The following is a 14,075-nucleotide window of genomic DNA, read 5'->3' on the forward strand; positions in this document are numbered from 1 at the left end:
CTTCCAAACACATGGCACAAATGTGGAGACTGAAGGCCTGCTGGTGAGGAATCCTTCTGCTGACTCTGCCTTCCCTGTGCCTCTCAGCTCCTTAATTACACCATCACTACACACAGGGCTGGTTCAGAAATATCTTTAAGTGGGATGTCATTTATAAAATGCAAATAGCATCTCTAACTCCAGTTTAACAGTTTGGCTTCCAGTCATGAAACAACCACCACAAGCATTTTCTTCGTTTTCTTAACGTCTTTCCCTTCATCCTCCCCAGTGACACAGCGCAGAGGCAGAATGCACACAGAGTTTGCTGCAAGTCTCACCTACCACCAGCACTGCAATCACAAAAGTCACTGCAGGTGATGAAATTGGAACTGGACCCTGGATTTTCTCTAAGTCACCATTAACGTTCAAGCACCACCGTGAAGTCACAATTGTGCCTTCTCCACCCCAGGCTTCATCCCAAGCTGTGGGAAATGAACTCCAGGGTCTAAGATCACTCAAGAACAGCCTGGAACGTGCCCTTGCCAGGTTCCCAGCCCAGGTTTACTGTACCTCCCAGTCCAGGACGGAGGCCTGCCACTGAGCTATCTTGTCGATGTTCTCCAGCCTCCGCTTGCGCTCGTTGATCTGGAGGGTCACGTTCCTCATCACGGCCAGGGCAGCAGCCACGTACCTGTAGTCACTGGGCACAGAGGGAAAGGCTGTCAGAGGCAGCAGGACGTGCCCAGGAGGCTGTCACAGCCTCACCAGCCCAAGGGAAGGGGTGACCCTCAGTGCTCTGATGGGATTTTTCCATCTGGAGCGTCACAACAGAGCAGCTCGACGGAAACTGGAATGGGGAGCCCAGTCTGGCCTCTGCCAACACAGCACTAAAGGCCAGCCCGTTCCAGCCTCAAGGGGCCCAGCTGGAGAGCATCCTGAACACTCTTACAGCCTCTGTGTTTGGGCCCAGATTTTTCTGGTTTTAAAATGAACGTTTAGAGAAGGGTTCATTCAAAGACCAGAGCACCTTCCAAGCCACTCCCAGCGCAGTCACCCCATGGAATTCACTCTCACTGCAGATTCGGGTCAGCAAATCAAATTTTTCCCCCCTGCGTGGTCCTATGAGTGCAGTAACACAGAGTGAGAACAGGCTCCTGCCAGGGCTACTGAGGATGATGATCAGTCTTTTCAAAAAGTGATGCTGAAAATCAATGCCATTGATTCCTGCCCTGTGCCTGCTTTCCCATTCCAAGGAGCTGTAATGTTCATTTCCATTGGGAAGACAGGCAAGGCCAGCTGCCACACCACCACCACAATGTATTATTAACTTAAGGGCTGCTATTGATTGCTGACTAATGAGAAAAACTGCCATCTTGGGCAGCTGCAGGGGGAATGGCTTTATTGATTATTGCTAAGCATTGTGCTGGTGACAGCTAAAAGAGGGGTGAATGCTGGGAATTAGATCCCCTCTCCCAGTGCTCCCAACAGGATAAATACTGAGAAACAAACACGCTGTGATGCACAAAAAATATTATTTGCTCTTTTGACATCCTTGCTCGGATGAAATCTCGAGCTGAGTTTTCATTTTTTCTTTAATTCTTATGTCAAAATTCTAGGTGTGGTTAAAAATAATCCCACAAATTCCAGGAGAGCAGGACTAGGCCTTCAGCAAAATAAAGGAAAATAGAGGATGGGCTGCCTGATATATCCATCACAGAGAGGTCTGGGTGGGAAAGGACCTTAAAGTCCATCCAGCTCCACCCCCTGCCATGGGCAGGGACATTTTCCACTATTCCAGGCTGCTCCAAGCCCTGTCCAACCTGGCCTTGGACACTTGCAGGGATGGAAGGGATGGTGCTACACAATGAACAACTTTTGTACCTCCCTTTGTGTGAGCATCTGTGTGAAGGGAGATTGGTTGTGTAAGGCAGGAAAGGAGCTGTGCCAGGGGGACATCAGGGTGGTCTGGAGAACATCCATGAGTTCTTTAGGGAAACAGGGAAGTCCCTATGACCAGGAAGGTTCTGGAAAGGCAGGGAGAGGTGCAGGGTTCACAGACAGTCACTGATGCTCTCCCAGCAGTGATGCTCATGCTCAGAAGGGAGGGCATTCCCTGGCAGAGTCTCGTGTTCCTACATTCCCAACTGCAGCTCCCTTCTGCTCTGGGAATGCTCAGCATCCCAGCAAGCTGCACTTATGACCTTCCTATATTTAATTCATATTAAGCTGGAATAGATCTTTAGGAGGTGAACAGATGTGGCTTTGTGAAAAATTCAAATGAAGCAGGCTGCAAACAGGCAGCAGTTGGAGGGAGGCAGGCTCTGAGCTCTTCCCCCATCCTGCCTCCATGCAGAGTGGGACGGTGCCAGCCTTTTATCTTGGGAATGCTAATTCCCTAATTCCAGTGAGAGAACCCCAGCAGTGTTTTCCTGTCACGCTGTAATGAAGAAAAGACTCGGGACTGAACTTTTTGGGCTCCCGGCCCATGTCTGTGGCAGAGCTGGCAAAAACTTAGAATAAAAAAAAAACAACAGAAGCAGAGCATTTGGCCATGAGGCAATAATAGGATCCCATTAACCATGAGATGAAGGTAAATAAATGGTTTGTCAATTCTATTGGGGCTGCAGTGGCCACTTCCCAGTGCTCCATCAGAATCCAAGTCTACATCCTTGCCAAGCGTCACACTGCCATGTCTGGGGAGTGTGGTCTGATTTCAGCGTTGTCCTGAACTGGTGCAGGGGAAATCCACAGCTCTGCAGGTGTGGTGGTAGCGAAAAGGAAGGAAGAGAAGAGGATCATGTTCCTCTGCTAGATGAAGCTCACATCCCCGCTTTCTCTGTGTTTCACCATGTTTTGCCTCACTCCAGGGCTGGGATTTGGCACTGGCTCTGTGCAGCCACAGGTTTCCTCCTGTGCTGTCACAGCTTCAGGGGTTACTCCTCCTAATGCAAGGTGAGTAAAGCTCACCCTGCCTTCCCTTCCCAGAGCATGGAGAAACCAGAGAAACACAGTGTCCATGGCAATCCAGGGACACCGAGCTCTCAGGCTGAGTCACCCAACTGCTGCTGAACCCCAGGAGAGCTCCCAAGGCTCCTGAGAACATGACTCTGTGTGATTACTTAACAACATGGTGAGTTTAAAACATCCCAAAGGGAACAGGAATGTGCTTCCAAAATAATCCAACCCTGGTGTTATCACGCTGCCCACATCCTCTTTGCTGTGGCTCCAAAATAACTCACAGAGGGTCATTTTAAACACCCTCCTGCTGGGAAAGCCACATCTGAGCTCCCAGGCAGTGCTGTGGGTTCTCATGTGGGAAAACCCACAACCTGTGGGATCCCAGAGCTGCTTTCTGATGCCCCAAAGCTCCCATGAGTCCATTCCAAGTTTGATTTGGTCTTTGGAAAAGCAGGGATTGGATCTGAAGCCAAAGGCTTGTCCAAACTGGTGATCTGGGGCATTTGGCTACTCAGACTTGGGAGTCAGGTCCAAGCAAATCAATGCACCTCTGCTCACATCACACTTCTGCTCTTCTAGAGCTGGGCTTGGGAAAAACATGCCATCAAACACTTGCAGAAGTTTTTGAAACATCTCCGGTCTTTTCTGTTCTCACTTGCTTTTAAATGGGTTTTGGAAAAGGAAAGAAAATTGGCAGGGCAGGAGCAAATCTGCTCTTACAGGGCCTGATTTTTCTTTCACCTTATTTTCACAGGAGCAAATCCCAAGTGGTATCACAGCCTGACTGCTGATTCACACTGTCAGGCAGCCAGGCTGATTGTCCTCAGCAGCAGCAAAAGAGATCCTGGAAATTTTGGGAAGCAATCAAACTGCAGGTGCTCCTCTGAACCTAAACCCCATGGCAAAACCAGAGATAGGACTGGGCTGAAAAGCTGAGCAGGTTTGGAGCTCTCCCCCATCAGGCTCCAGCTGCAGATCCTGGCCCTGTACTCACTGTGTGCCCAGGTTCTCCCCAGGAGCACGGAAGGAGCCTCTCAGACCACTGGATGCTAATCAGTAATTTTTCCAGTGTAACTGGTAGCATCAGAAAGTACATCCAAGGGTAATTAGTTCACATGTCTGATTAGGACACAGCTGAGTGTGTCTCCATCGAGAATTGCTGCTTCGAGAAGACTGAACTGTCTGCTGACCCTTTGTCCTGCTCCCATTGATACAGGATGGCACAGCGACAAGAGCTGGACAGAAAACCCTAACGCCTGTGTGGGAAGCAGCACTGGACAGAAAACACCAACCCCTGGGTGGGAAGGAGCACTGGAGAGAAAACCCCAAGCTCCGCCTGGGAAGAAGCACTGGACAGAAAGCCCCAGGTCCTGTTGGGAAGGAGCCGTGGACAGAAAGCCCCAGGTCCTGTTGGGAAGGAGCCCTGGACAGAAAGGCCCAGGTCCTGTTGGGAAGGAGCAGTGGACAGAAAGCCCCAGGTCCTGTTGGGAAGGAGCCCTGGACAGAAAGCCCCAGGTCCTGTTGGGAAGAAGCACTGGACAGAAAGCCCCAGGTCCTGTTGGGAAGGAGCCCTGGACAGAAAGCCCCAGGTCCTGTTGGGAAGGAGCAGTGGACAGAAAGCCCCAGGTCCTGTTGGGAAGGAGCAGTGGACAGAAAGCCCCAGGTCCTGTTGGGAAGGAGCAGTGGACAGAAAGCCCCAGGTCCTGTTGGGAAGGAGCAGTGGACAGAAAGCCCCAGGTCCTGTTGGGAAGGAGCAGTGGACAGAAAGCCCCAGGTCCTGTTGGGAAGGAGCAGTGGACAGAAAGCCCCAGGTCCTGTTGGGAAGGAGCAGTGGACAGAAAGCCCCAGGTCCTGTTGGGAAGGAGCAGTGGACAGAAAGTCCCAGGTCCTGTTGGGAAGGAGCCCTGGACAGAAAGACCCAGGTCCTGTTGGGAAGGAGCAGTGGACAGAAAGCCCCAGGTCCTGTTGGGAAGGAGCAGTGGACAGAAAGCCCCAGGTCCTGTTGGGAAGGAGCAGTGGACAGAAAGCTCCAGGTCCTGTTGGGAAGGAGCAGTGGACAGAAAGCCCCAGGTCCTGTTGGGAAGGAGCAGTGGACAGAAAGCCCCAGGTCCTGTTGGGAAGGAGCAGTGGACAGAAAGCCCCAGGTCCTGTTGGGAAGGAGTCCTGGACAGAAAGCCCCAGGTCCTGCTGGGAAGAAGCCTTGGACAGAAAGCCCCAGGTCCTGTTGGGAAGGAGCCCTGGACAGAAAGCCCCAGGTCCTGTTGGGAAGGAGCAGTGGACAGAAAGCCCCAGGTGCTGTTGGGAAGGAGTCCTGGAAAGAAAGCCCCAGGTCCTGTTGGGAAGGAGCAGGGGACAGAAAGCCCCAGGTCCTGCTGGAAAGGAGCAGTGGACAGAAAGCCCCAGGTCCTGTTGGGAAGGAGCAGTGGACAGAAAGCCCCAGGTCCTGCTGGAAAGGAGCAGTGGACAGAAAGCCCCAGGTCCTGTTGGGAAGGAGTCCTGGACAGAAAGCCCCAGGTCCTGTTGGGAAGGAGCCCTGGACAGAAAGCCCCAGGTCCTGTTGGGAAGCAGCCCTGGACAGAAAGCCCCAGGCCCTGTTGGGAAGCAGCCCTGGACAGAAAGCCCCAGGCCCCCAGGCCCTGCTGGGAGCAGCCCTGGCGCCCGTGCTGCTGGGTTACCTGTGCTCCTGGGCCGTGTACTTGAGCAGCTCAGCCAGCTGCAGGGGGTACTTGCAGATCTTCTGCACGGGGGTGAGCAGGAAGCCGTCGATGGCGATGTCGATCATCTGCTGCAGCAGGCGGCACGCCTCGAAGAAGTGCTGGTACCTGCTGTCCTTCATCAGCTTGGAGAGCTCCATGCACGCGTCCAGGTGGTTGTTACAGTACTCGGAATAGATCCAGAAGCCGTCTTGCTGTGGAGGCAGAGTGAGGAGCACAGGTCAGGCACACACCCGGCTGAGCAACGCCACACCAGGGCTGGGAAGGGCAGCGTTCGGTGGGAGATCGGGAGAAATTCCTGCTGGGAGGGTGGCAAGGCCCTGGGATGGAATTCCCGGAGAAGCTGTGGCTGCCCCATCCCTGGAAGTGTTTGAGGATGAGCTTGGAGCATCCCAGTCTAGGAAGGTATCCTGCCCACAGCAGGATCTGGAATAAAATGATCTTCCCAACCCAACCCAACCCTTCCAACCCAAAGCAGGCTGGAGTTCTAAGAAAGCACAGCCCAAGCAGGAGGAAGGACAGATCCTACAGTGCTTCTCCTGTTGGGAAGAGGTGCTGGGAAAGGAGGGACAGCAGAGAGGGACCTGCACTCTGACAAGGCCAAGGTCTGTGCAGGCACAGGCGTGTTAATGTGAGCCCTGAACTGAGCTGTGCTTGTTTTCAGCTTCAGATTGTGCAGGGAGGGTTTAAAAGGCACAAACCAGCAGAGCTCTGGCTTCTGGTAAGACAAGAGGACAACCTTGTTATTTCTAGAGCTCTTTCCCTGAAAGATCCTGAAGCACCTGGCAAGTGTTTGGGGGCTGGGTATGTTTGAAATTCCCTTTACCAACAGGGAGCCCAAGGCACTGCGTGGATTTCCCCAGGATCAGAGCCCCAGAAAACACTAAACATAAACAAAAAACCCACTCACACATGTGCCCCTCCACCTTTTGGATTGGCCTGACAACTTTTCTGGTGTCTATTTTGTTGCAATGTCCTTTTTCTGCCTTCACTGACCACGGACTGTCACCTTTAACTTGGGTTTGATTCATCTGGGCCATGCAGACATGGTGAGGAAAAGGCAGAGAAAGGTTTCACTGGGAAGGAGAGGGACACAGCCCAGCACCACAAATCAACTCTGAGACAGCCCAGGTAAAAGTCAGGTGTTGCAAACCAGCCAGTTCCACCGAGCTGTGGCCAATGCCTTCCAAAGAAAGGACAGATGCTATTCAGCCAAGCAATCACTTCCCAGTCCCTGAGGGTCCAAACAAGCTGCTCCTCTGGGAACAGGGATCCAGTGTCCTTCCCATCCCCACAGCCAACACAGCCACACACTGACAGCTCTCTCTTCCTGAAGAAAATGAGGAACAAGATGCTTTGGAGATCCCTAAACAGGATCTTAACATCCTCACCCCTCGGTTTCCCAAATGGCTGAGCAGGGATAATTTATCAGGAGTTTATCAGCCAGCTCTCAGCCCCTGTCTGGTGACAGGCAAGTGTCAGATCTTCCTCCGAACCGCAGCAGCAATTCTTGCTATTGTCACTATCAATGAATTGACAGCACAGCCTCAAGTCATGACATTTGAGCTGCTGATTCTCACCAAGATTTTGTACATCTTCCCAGCACAGAGGTGGAAGGTGACGCTGCTTTTTGCAGGCCCTGATAAGAACCAGCCATGTTAACACCTCATGCACCTTCTCAGAGAAAACCTCAGCAAGAGACCCAGGCATGTTTAAAAGATGCTGTGAAACTCTTTAGGGGTGTCCTGCTGAAGTTTCAGGAACATTTATCAGGAGTTTCCCTGATAAGCAATGAACTGTTGCCCTGGCACAGCACAGGAGCCGCAGCACCTGTGAGCTCTGATACCCTGCTCCCCTCTCCTTCCAGGAAAGCCTCCAGCTCCAGGGCTGGCATTTGTTTGACATTTCCTGACATATTTACAACATTGGCCAATTTATCAGCTCCTGCAGGAGGTGGTTTATGGAACAGTAGGATGGCAAAATCCTCCGGTATGTTCTCATCCATGTGATTCAGATGTACTGGGGATTATCCAATTGCATATCCAAGCTCTCCCTCCTCTGGATCTCACAAAGCACATGGAGAACCACATGGAGCAGTCCCTGGTATGTTACTAGAAGAGGTTCCTGCCTTGTGAGTTCTTCTCCTCCCTCCCCAGCCCAGCTCCAGGGGCCAATGCCCAGTGAACTCACGTGTTCCAGGAAGCAGGGCCCAATCTCACTGAGATGGGGGTCCTCGTTGTTGTACTGCTTCTCCAGGTCCCGCACAAACCCCATCTGAAATCTGTAGATGTCTTCAATGTTCCCAAAGATGATTTTCAGCTGCTCATCACTGAACATGTCCCTCCTCTTCCGGCACTGCTTTAAGTAACCCTGTGAGAGTAAGAAAGAAGGATTTGTAGAGAGCAGCAAAACCCAGGGGAGAGCCCCAGGGAGGAGTGTTCAGTGCTGGGTGCCTGGTCCTGCAAACCCCACCGCCTCCAACTCCTCACAGCCAGGTCTCCTGCAAGCACTGCTGCTTCCACATCCTTCCAGTGGCACAGCTCCCACAGAAAGCTCTGAGGGGTTCTTTGAGCCTGCTCTGATTTCTCCCTTCAGCCCAGTAATAAGGACAGGAAGCTGTTTAATACCATCACCAAGTTCTTTATCAACAACCTGGATGAGGGGATTGAGTGCACCCCCAACAAGTCTGCAGCTGATGTGCTGGAGGGTGGGAAGGTTCTGAGCAAATCCCCTCATCCTCCCACACTTCACCTATCAGGATGATCCTGATGATCCTCACCGAACCACAGAATTGTTAACATTGGAAAAGACCTTTAAGATCATCAAGTCTAACCAGAATGATTCAGACTAGAAACTTTGCAAGGCCAAATCTCAGATGCTGCAATTGGCCTGGTCCGTTCTGCAGCGTCCCGACCGGAAAGAAACAGCACAGGGGTCAGCAGGAGACGACTTTGCTTACTTTGCTTGTCTTTATTATATAGGAAGGGGGAAAAAATGAAGGGAAGAAAACGCCAGCAGCTCCAGTGGAATGGCTAAATTTGGGAACTCGGGATGCTTAGTCACACAGCCACGCTGCCAGCTGGTGACATGCAGCTGCTGGGCCACAATGAACATTGGAACCCTGCAATGAACTGTCCTTCAGCCTCACCATGTGGTTCCTGCCAGGGAGAACTTCAAACGTGAATGAGAAATGCAACTTTGGCCGACCTGGCCCGGGCCCAACCTCTGCCACGTCCAGCTCAGCCCCGAGGATGCCATCACCCTGAATTTCCTGGCTTTTTCAGCTGAGAAGTTTGGGTTATGGAACACCTTCTACACTTTCTAATCTAGGTCTCTCTTCCCCCAGGAGCTCCTTGATGACTCATTTCCCTGGGTTTCCCTCTCTCATTTTCCAAGGCCACAAGGAATGGGAGCAGACTGCTTCCCACGCTGCGGGACGGTCACAAGGCAAACCAAAATCCAGACTGGGGGGAAATGACACAGAGCATCTCTCCATGCAGATTTTCCTCTTTACCTGCTGATCTCAGAACAGCCTGGAAAAAAACCCAAGGAAAAAGCCAGGAAAAAGCCCTCCCTGTGCCCGTGGGGCAGTGTCCCCTCACTCTGCTCCGTGCCATCCCCCCCTTCCCAAACACAGGAACAGCTCCCAGCCCCGGGGTTGCCATTGTCTGCAATTCCCGTCCTCACTATTCCCACCCTCCCTGTGCTGCTTCATCATTTCTCTGGAATCACGTGTCTGGAGGAGCTGAAGCAGCACAGTTCTGTGCAGGCACCTCTGAAGGCACAGGGAGAATAAAGGAATGCGAGGAGTTCCCAAGCCTCGTCCTCTCTGTGCGTTTGAAGGAGGTTTCCAGCACAAGCCAGGAAAAGGAGACTGAAGATTCTTCCCTAACACACAGCAGAGGAGGTTGCTGCAGAGTTTTTCCAGTAAATTTACTTCTGTTACATAAAACAGTGTCATCTTCCTTCTGCTCATCCCGTCAGGTTTGCTCAGAGAAGGGATAGCTGACTGATGAGCAGATGCTGGAGAGTGTTTTGCTCAATGAACACCTAAAAATAGCTGCCAAACTGTCTGTCTTTGAAGTACTTTTCCATGTAGTCCCTGAAGTACAGGCCAAAGTTGGGCAGGCTTTGCAGGAGGTTAAGAGCTAAGTTTTCTTCACCCCACAGCAGGTTTAGAGACAGCCAGGAGAGGTGGTCAGTCCATCCATCCATCCATCCATCCATCCATCCATCCATCCACCCATCCACCCATCCACCCATCCATCCACTCATCCACCCATCCATCCACTCATCCACCCATGAACCCATCCATCCATCCATCCATTCATCCATCCATCCATCCATCCATCCATCCACCCATCCACCCATCCACCCATCCATCCACTCATCCACCCATCCATCCACTCATCCACCCATGAACCCATCCATCCATCCATCCATCCATCCATCCATCCATCCATCCATCCATCCACCCATCCACCCATCCACCCATCCATCCACTCATCCACCCATCCATCCACTCATCCACCCATGAACCCATCCATCCATCCATCCATCCATCCATCCATCCATCCATCCATCCATCCCTCCCTCCATCCACCCATCCACCCATCCACCCATCCATCCACTCATCCACCCATGAACCCATCCATCCATCCATCCATCCATCCATCCATCCATCCCTCCATCCACCCATCCACCCATCCCTCCCTCCCTCCCTCCCTCCCTCCCTCCCTCCCTCCCTCCCTCCCTCCCTCCCTCCCTCCCCCTTCCTTCCTTCCTTCCTTCCTTCCTTCCTTCCTTCCTTCCTTCCTTCCTTCCTTCCTTCCTTCCTTCCTTCCTTCCTTCCTTCCTTCCTTCCTTCCTTCCTTCCTTCCTTCCTTCCTTTCCTTCCTTTCCTTCCTTTCCTTCCTTCCTTCCTTCCTTCCTTTCCTTCCTTTCCTTCCTTTCCTTCCTTTCCTTCCAGCAGTCCAGCCCCAGCTCTCCCAGTCCAGCCCAGCTCTCCCAGTCCAGCCCAGCTCTCCCAGTCCAGCCCCGCTGTGTCAGTGCCCGGCTGTCGGAGCTCTCCTCCCCAGGCAAAGGCATCGCTGTGATCTCACTGAGCATAATGAGCCTCTCTCCAGCCAGGCACAGCCCATCATTCCACAGATGAGAATGCCCATCTCGGCCCTCCTCCCTGCTTAGCTGAATCATTTCCTGGTGCTCTACCTGCAGGTGAGGTTTATCCCCTCAATCCCAGTCTGCATCACACAGAGAAAAGGAAGAGCTTTCTGGATCTCTCCTGTCTGGGATGTATCATTAGGGGCAGTAAATGAGGGTGCCCCCACTGCAGCTGAACCTGTCTGCACCTCCTGAGAATCCCAGCTGGCAGAAACACGGTGCCATGGCTGGAGATACAAGTAATGGTTTATTTCGTTTCCAACAGAAAAGTGCAAATGCAGGAAAAGGAACAGTACGTGGAGAAGTGCCTGCAGTTCTTCCCTTCTCCAATGCAAAGCTCCCTGACCAAAATAGCACATTGAAATTAAGCTCCTTTGTTTCCAAATTGAAATCCCAAGGCTCTTCCATATTTGAGAAGTGTCACGGATGCTTTTTGGATGGCTTCTCTGCCTCGCCGAGAGACAAGCAGCAAGGATGAAGGGAGGAAGACATTCCTCTAAGCACAATTCACAAGGGGCTTCACCACATTGACTGGGCACAGGCTCACTAAATCCTAAACATTGCGAGGGATGAGCTGAAAGCCATGCCCTGACTTTGATTTCAGAGCTAACAAACTTCTGCCTCTCAGTGATAAGGACATCCCTACACACAGTGCCCAAACTCTGTGGCACAGCCGTGCGTCCCCCTTCCCAAACACCCAGCACCACAGGCTCTGCACTTGGGGCTCAGCTCAGGGCACTAATCCTGAACTTCAGGGGTTGTAGGGGTTAATTGTAACCTAATGAACGAGAACCAAGTTGGGGATTTGTGGGGTCAGTCACTAAACTCCATTGCTTGCTGGTTCCCTTCATCATTTCCCATGGTGGAAACATTTTGCCCTCAGACTCGCCATAAAAAAGCAAACGGGGACCATCCTGAGCCAGGGAAAATTGTGAACCCGACATGAAAGGCACAGATGACATGGGTAACTGATTGGTTTAATTACAACCTAATTTCCTCAATCACAAGTTCAAAAGTAGATGGCATTGGGTTTTAATTAAGAGGACTGCTTGAAGGATCTCAACCTCATCATGTTTTAGTCAAAGAGCCATGGAATAAAGGTCAGGAAATTGCACTTCTGCTTAATACAAACTAAAGGAATTATCAGATCCAGCAGGAAATTCTCAGAGCTGTCAATACATATTGACAGACGCTGCTCCTCCATTAGACACAGTCCTCAGACACTTCTGCTTGTTCCCACATCACCCAGGGACAAACCCAGGCTCAGCCCTTGCCAGCCCCTGCCATGGGCAGGTGTGCCAGGTACCCCACAGATGTCCCTGAGGTGTTTGATGCAGTGGGGACAGACAGACACAGCCCCAGGTACCCCACAGATGTCCCTGAGGTGTTTGATGCAGTGAGGACAGACAGACACAGCCCCAGGTACCCCACAGATGTCCCCGAGGTGTTTGATGCAGTGGGGACAGACAGACACAGCCCCAGGTACCCCACAGATGTCCCTGAGGTGTTTGATGCAGTGGGGACAGACAGACACAGCCCCAGGTACCCCACAGATGTCCCCGAGGTGTTTGATGCAGTGGGGACAGACAGACACAGCCCCAGGTACCTCACAGATGTCCTTGAGGTGTTTGATGTAGTGGCGCTCGGTGCTCATGATCTCGTTGATGACGTTGGCTCTCATCTGGTCGCGGTTCTGCACGGTCCTGCCCAGGCACAGGCAGTCGGCGCTGGGGTCCAGGTGGCCGTTCTGCACCTCGCTGGTTCCCTCCTCCACCCCATCCTCCTGGTTCACCCATAGCTGCAGGACAGAGGGGACAGCAAAGGGATTACTGCCAGCAGCAGCTCAGGGGGCTGGCTCAGGGCTGCACGGCTCTGGGAGATGTCGGATCCTCCCCTCCTCACCCCACAGAGCTCCCAGCCCACGCTGCCCAGCTCCAAACTGGTGCAGGCAGCCCCAGACTCTCCCCACACACCGCCCATCCCGGAGAGGATTGCCAGTCCTGGCTGCTTTGATCCCAAACGTAAAATCATCCTGTGACAGGGTGAATGGACGCTGCCAAGAGCTCCAGACTGAGGGACACGAGTGAAACAGAGCAGCCCGAGGAAAACTGCAGCTGCTGGTGTGGCAAGCACGGCTGTCCCAGCCCCTGCCCCCTCCAGCTGGGGGTTCTCTGAATGGGAAGATCCTCTGGAGCAGGGATAAGCCTTTCCCCAGGGACTGATTCGAGGTGGAGATGCGGCTGGTTCAGAGATCTGAAGTGCACATCAGCTCTGGGCTGTGTTTCTGGAGCTCTGTAACCTCCCAGGCCAGGGAAATGATTCCATTTCTCAGCAGCTTTCCCCAACAGCTCACAGGGACAGCCTTTCTGGCTCAGGCAAATCCCACATCTCAGCATCCCAGGACTGGGATCACCGAACCATGGGATCCCCAAAGCACATGGAATGGACGCCCCTGAGCAATCCTCCTAAAACCTGGGGGCTGAGGGCAGCCTGGACAGGTGCACTGGGCACTGATGATTATAGAAAGCAGTGAAAAAGGATCTCTGTGTTTGCAGCACACTGAGGCTTCCTTCCAATATCAAATTAAAAAAAAAAATCCATAGAAATTGCAAATTCCAACTCTCTCCTGTGTGTCTGAACCAGCCTGTGCTCTGCACGCACCATACGGATCAAGGGCTCCTTCTGTTACCTTTTCCCACAAAACCTGCTTAAAATAACTCTGATTGACTCAAATTGGGCTCAGGGTAGTTTGTAAACAAACATTAAATAAAGCTTAGAGCTGACAGAAATACCCCTGTCTTTCACAGACCACCTCAGCTGTGATGGAAATGAAGCAACTTCTCTTCCTCAGCATCTGAAGTCCTCAAATCCTGGGGATTTTCAAACCTAAAAATACATTTTCCTGTGAGCAGTGGAACTGTCCCCACACAGAGTACAAGGAGAGCAGGGAGCATCATTAACCTGATCTTCAGGCTTCCTTTCAGTGTTAATAGTTTTTGCTGCTTTCCCATTATCCAGTTTAAATTGGGCTTTGCACAGATTGTAAAGGGCAGTGTTCCTGTAAATTAGGAAGTGAAAACCTCCAAACCTGCCCCTGCTCCTTCCCTGCTTTCCCAATCAACAGCTGCTCTGCTAAACCACCTCTCGCAGGGCACGAATGTTCTGCCCTCCCACAGGGAGTTGTAAAGGCCAAAAAAAAAAAAAAAAAAAAAAGAAAAAAAAGAAAAAACAAAACCCCCAAACCCATCTCTTCTTCAGCAG

The 14,075-nt window shown here is 52.1% G+C and overlaps 1 protein-coding gene across 16 annotated transcripts in view; it reads right to left on the reverse strand.

Annotated features, from left to right (window-relative positions):
• Positions 1-14,075, reverse strand: part of ARHGEF9 (Cdc42 guanine nucleotide exchange factor 9) — a 204,612-nt gene that overhangs the window by 40,555 nt on the left and 149,982 nt on the right. For all 16 annotated transcript variants that reach the window (XM_066202557.1, XM_066202559.1, XM_066202556.1 and 13 more), the window contains 4 exons: positions 12,421-12,612; positions 7,842-8,021; positions 5,613-5,845; positions 550-679 (listed from right to left, as the gene is read on the reverse strand). In XM_066202557.1, coding sequence (XP_066058654.1) covers positions 550-679; positions 5,613-5,845; positions 7,842-8,021; positions 12,421-12,612 — 735 coding nt within the window. The remainder of the gene's footprint in view (positions 1-549; positions 680-5,612; positions 5,846-7,841; positions 8,022-12,420; positions 12,613-14,075) is intronic.

The sequence above is a fragment of the Chamaea fasciata genome, unplaced genomic scaffold, assembly GCF_029207755.1.
Source record: "Chamaea fasciata isolate MVZ Bird 193981 ecotype frontalis unplaced genomic scaffold, bChaFas1.0.hap1 SCAF_22, whole genome shotgun sequence".
NCBI classification, from domain to species: Eukaryota; Metazoa; Chordata; class Aves; order Passeriformes; family Sylviidae; genus Chamaea; species Chamaea fasciata.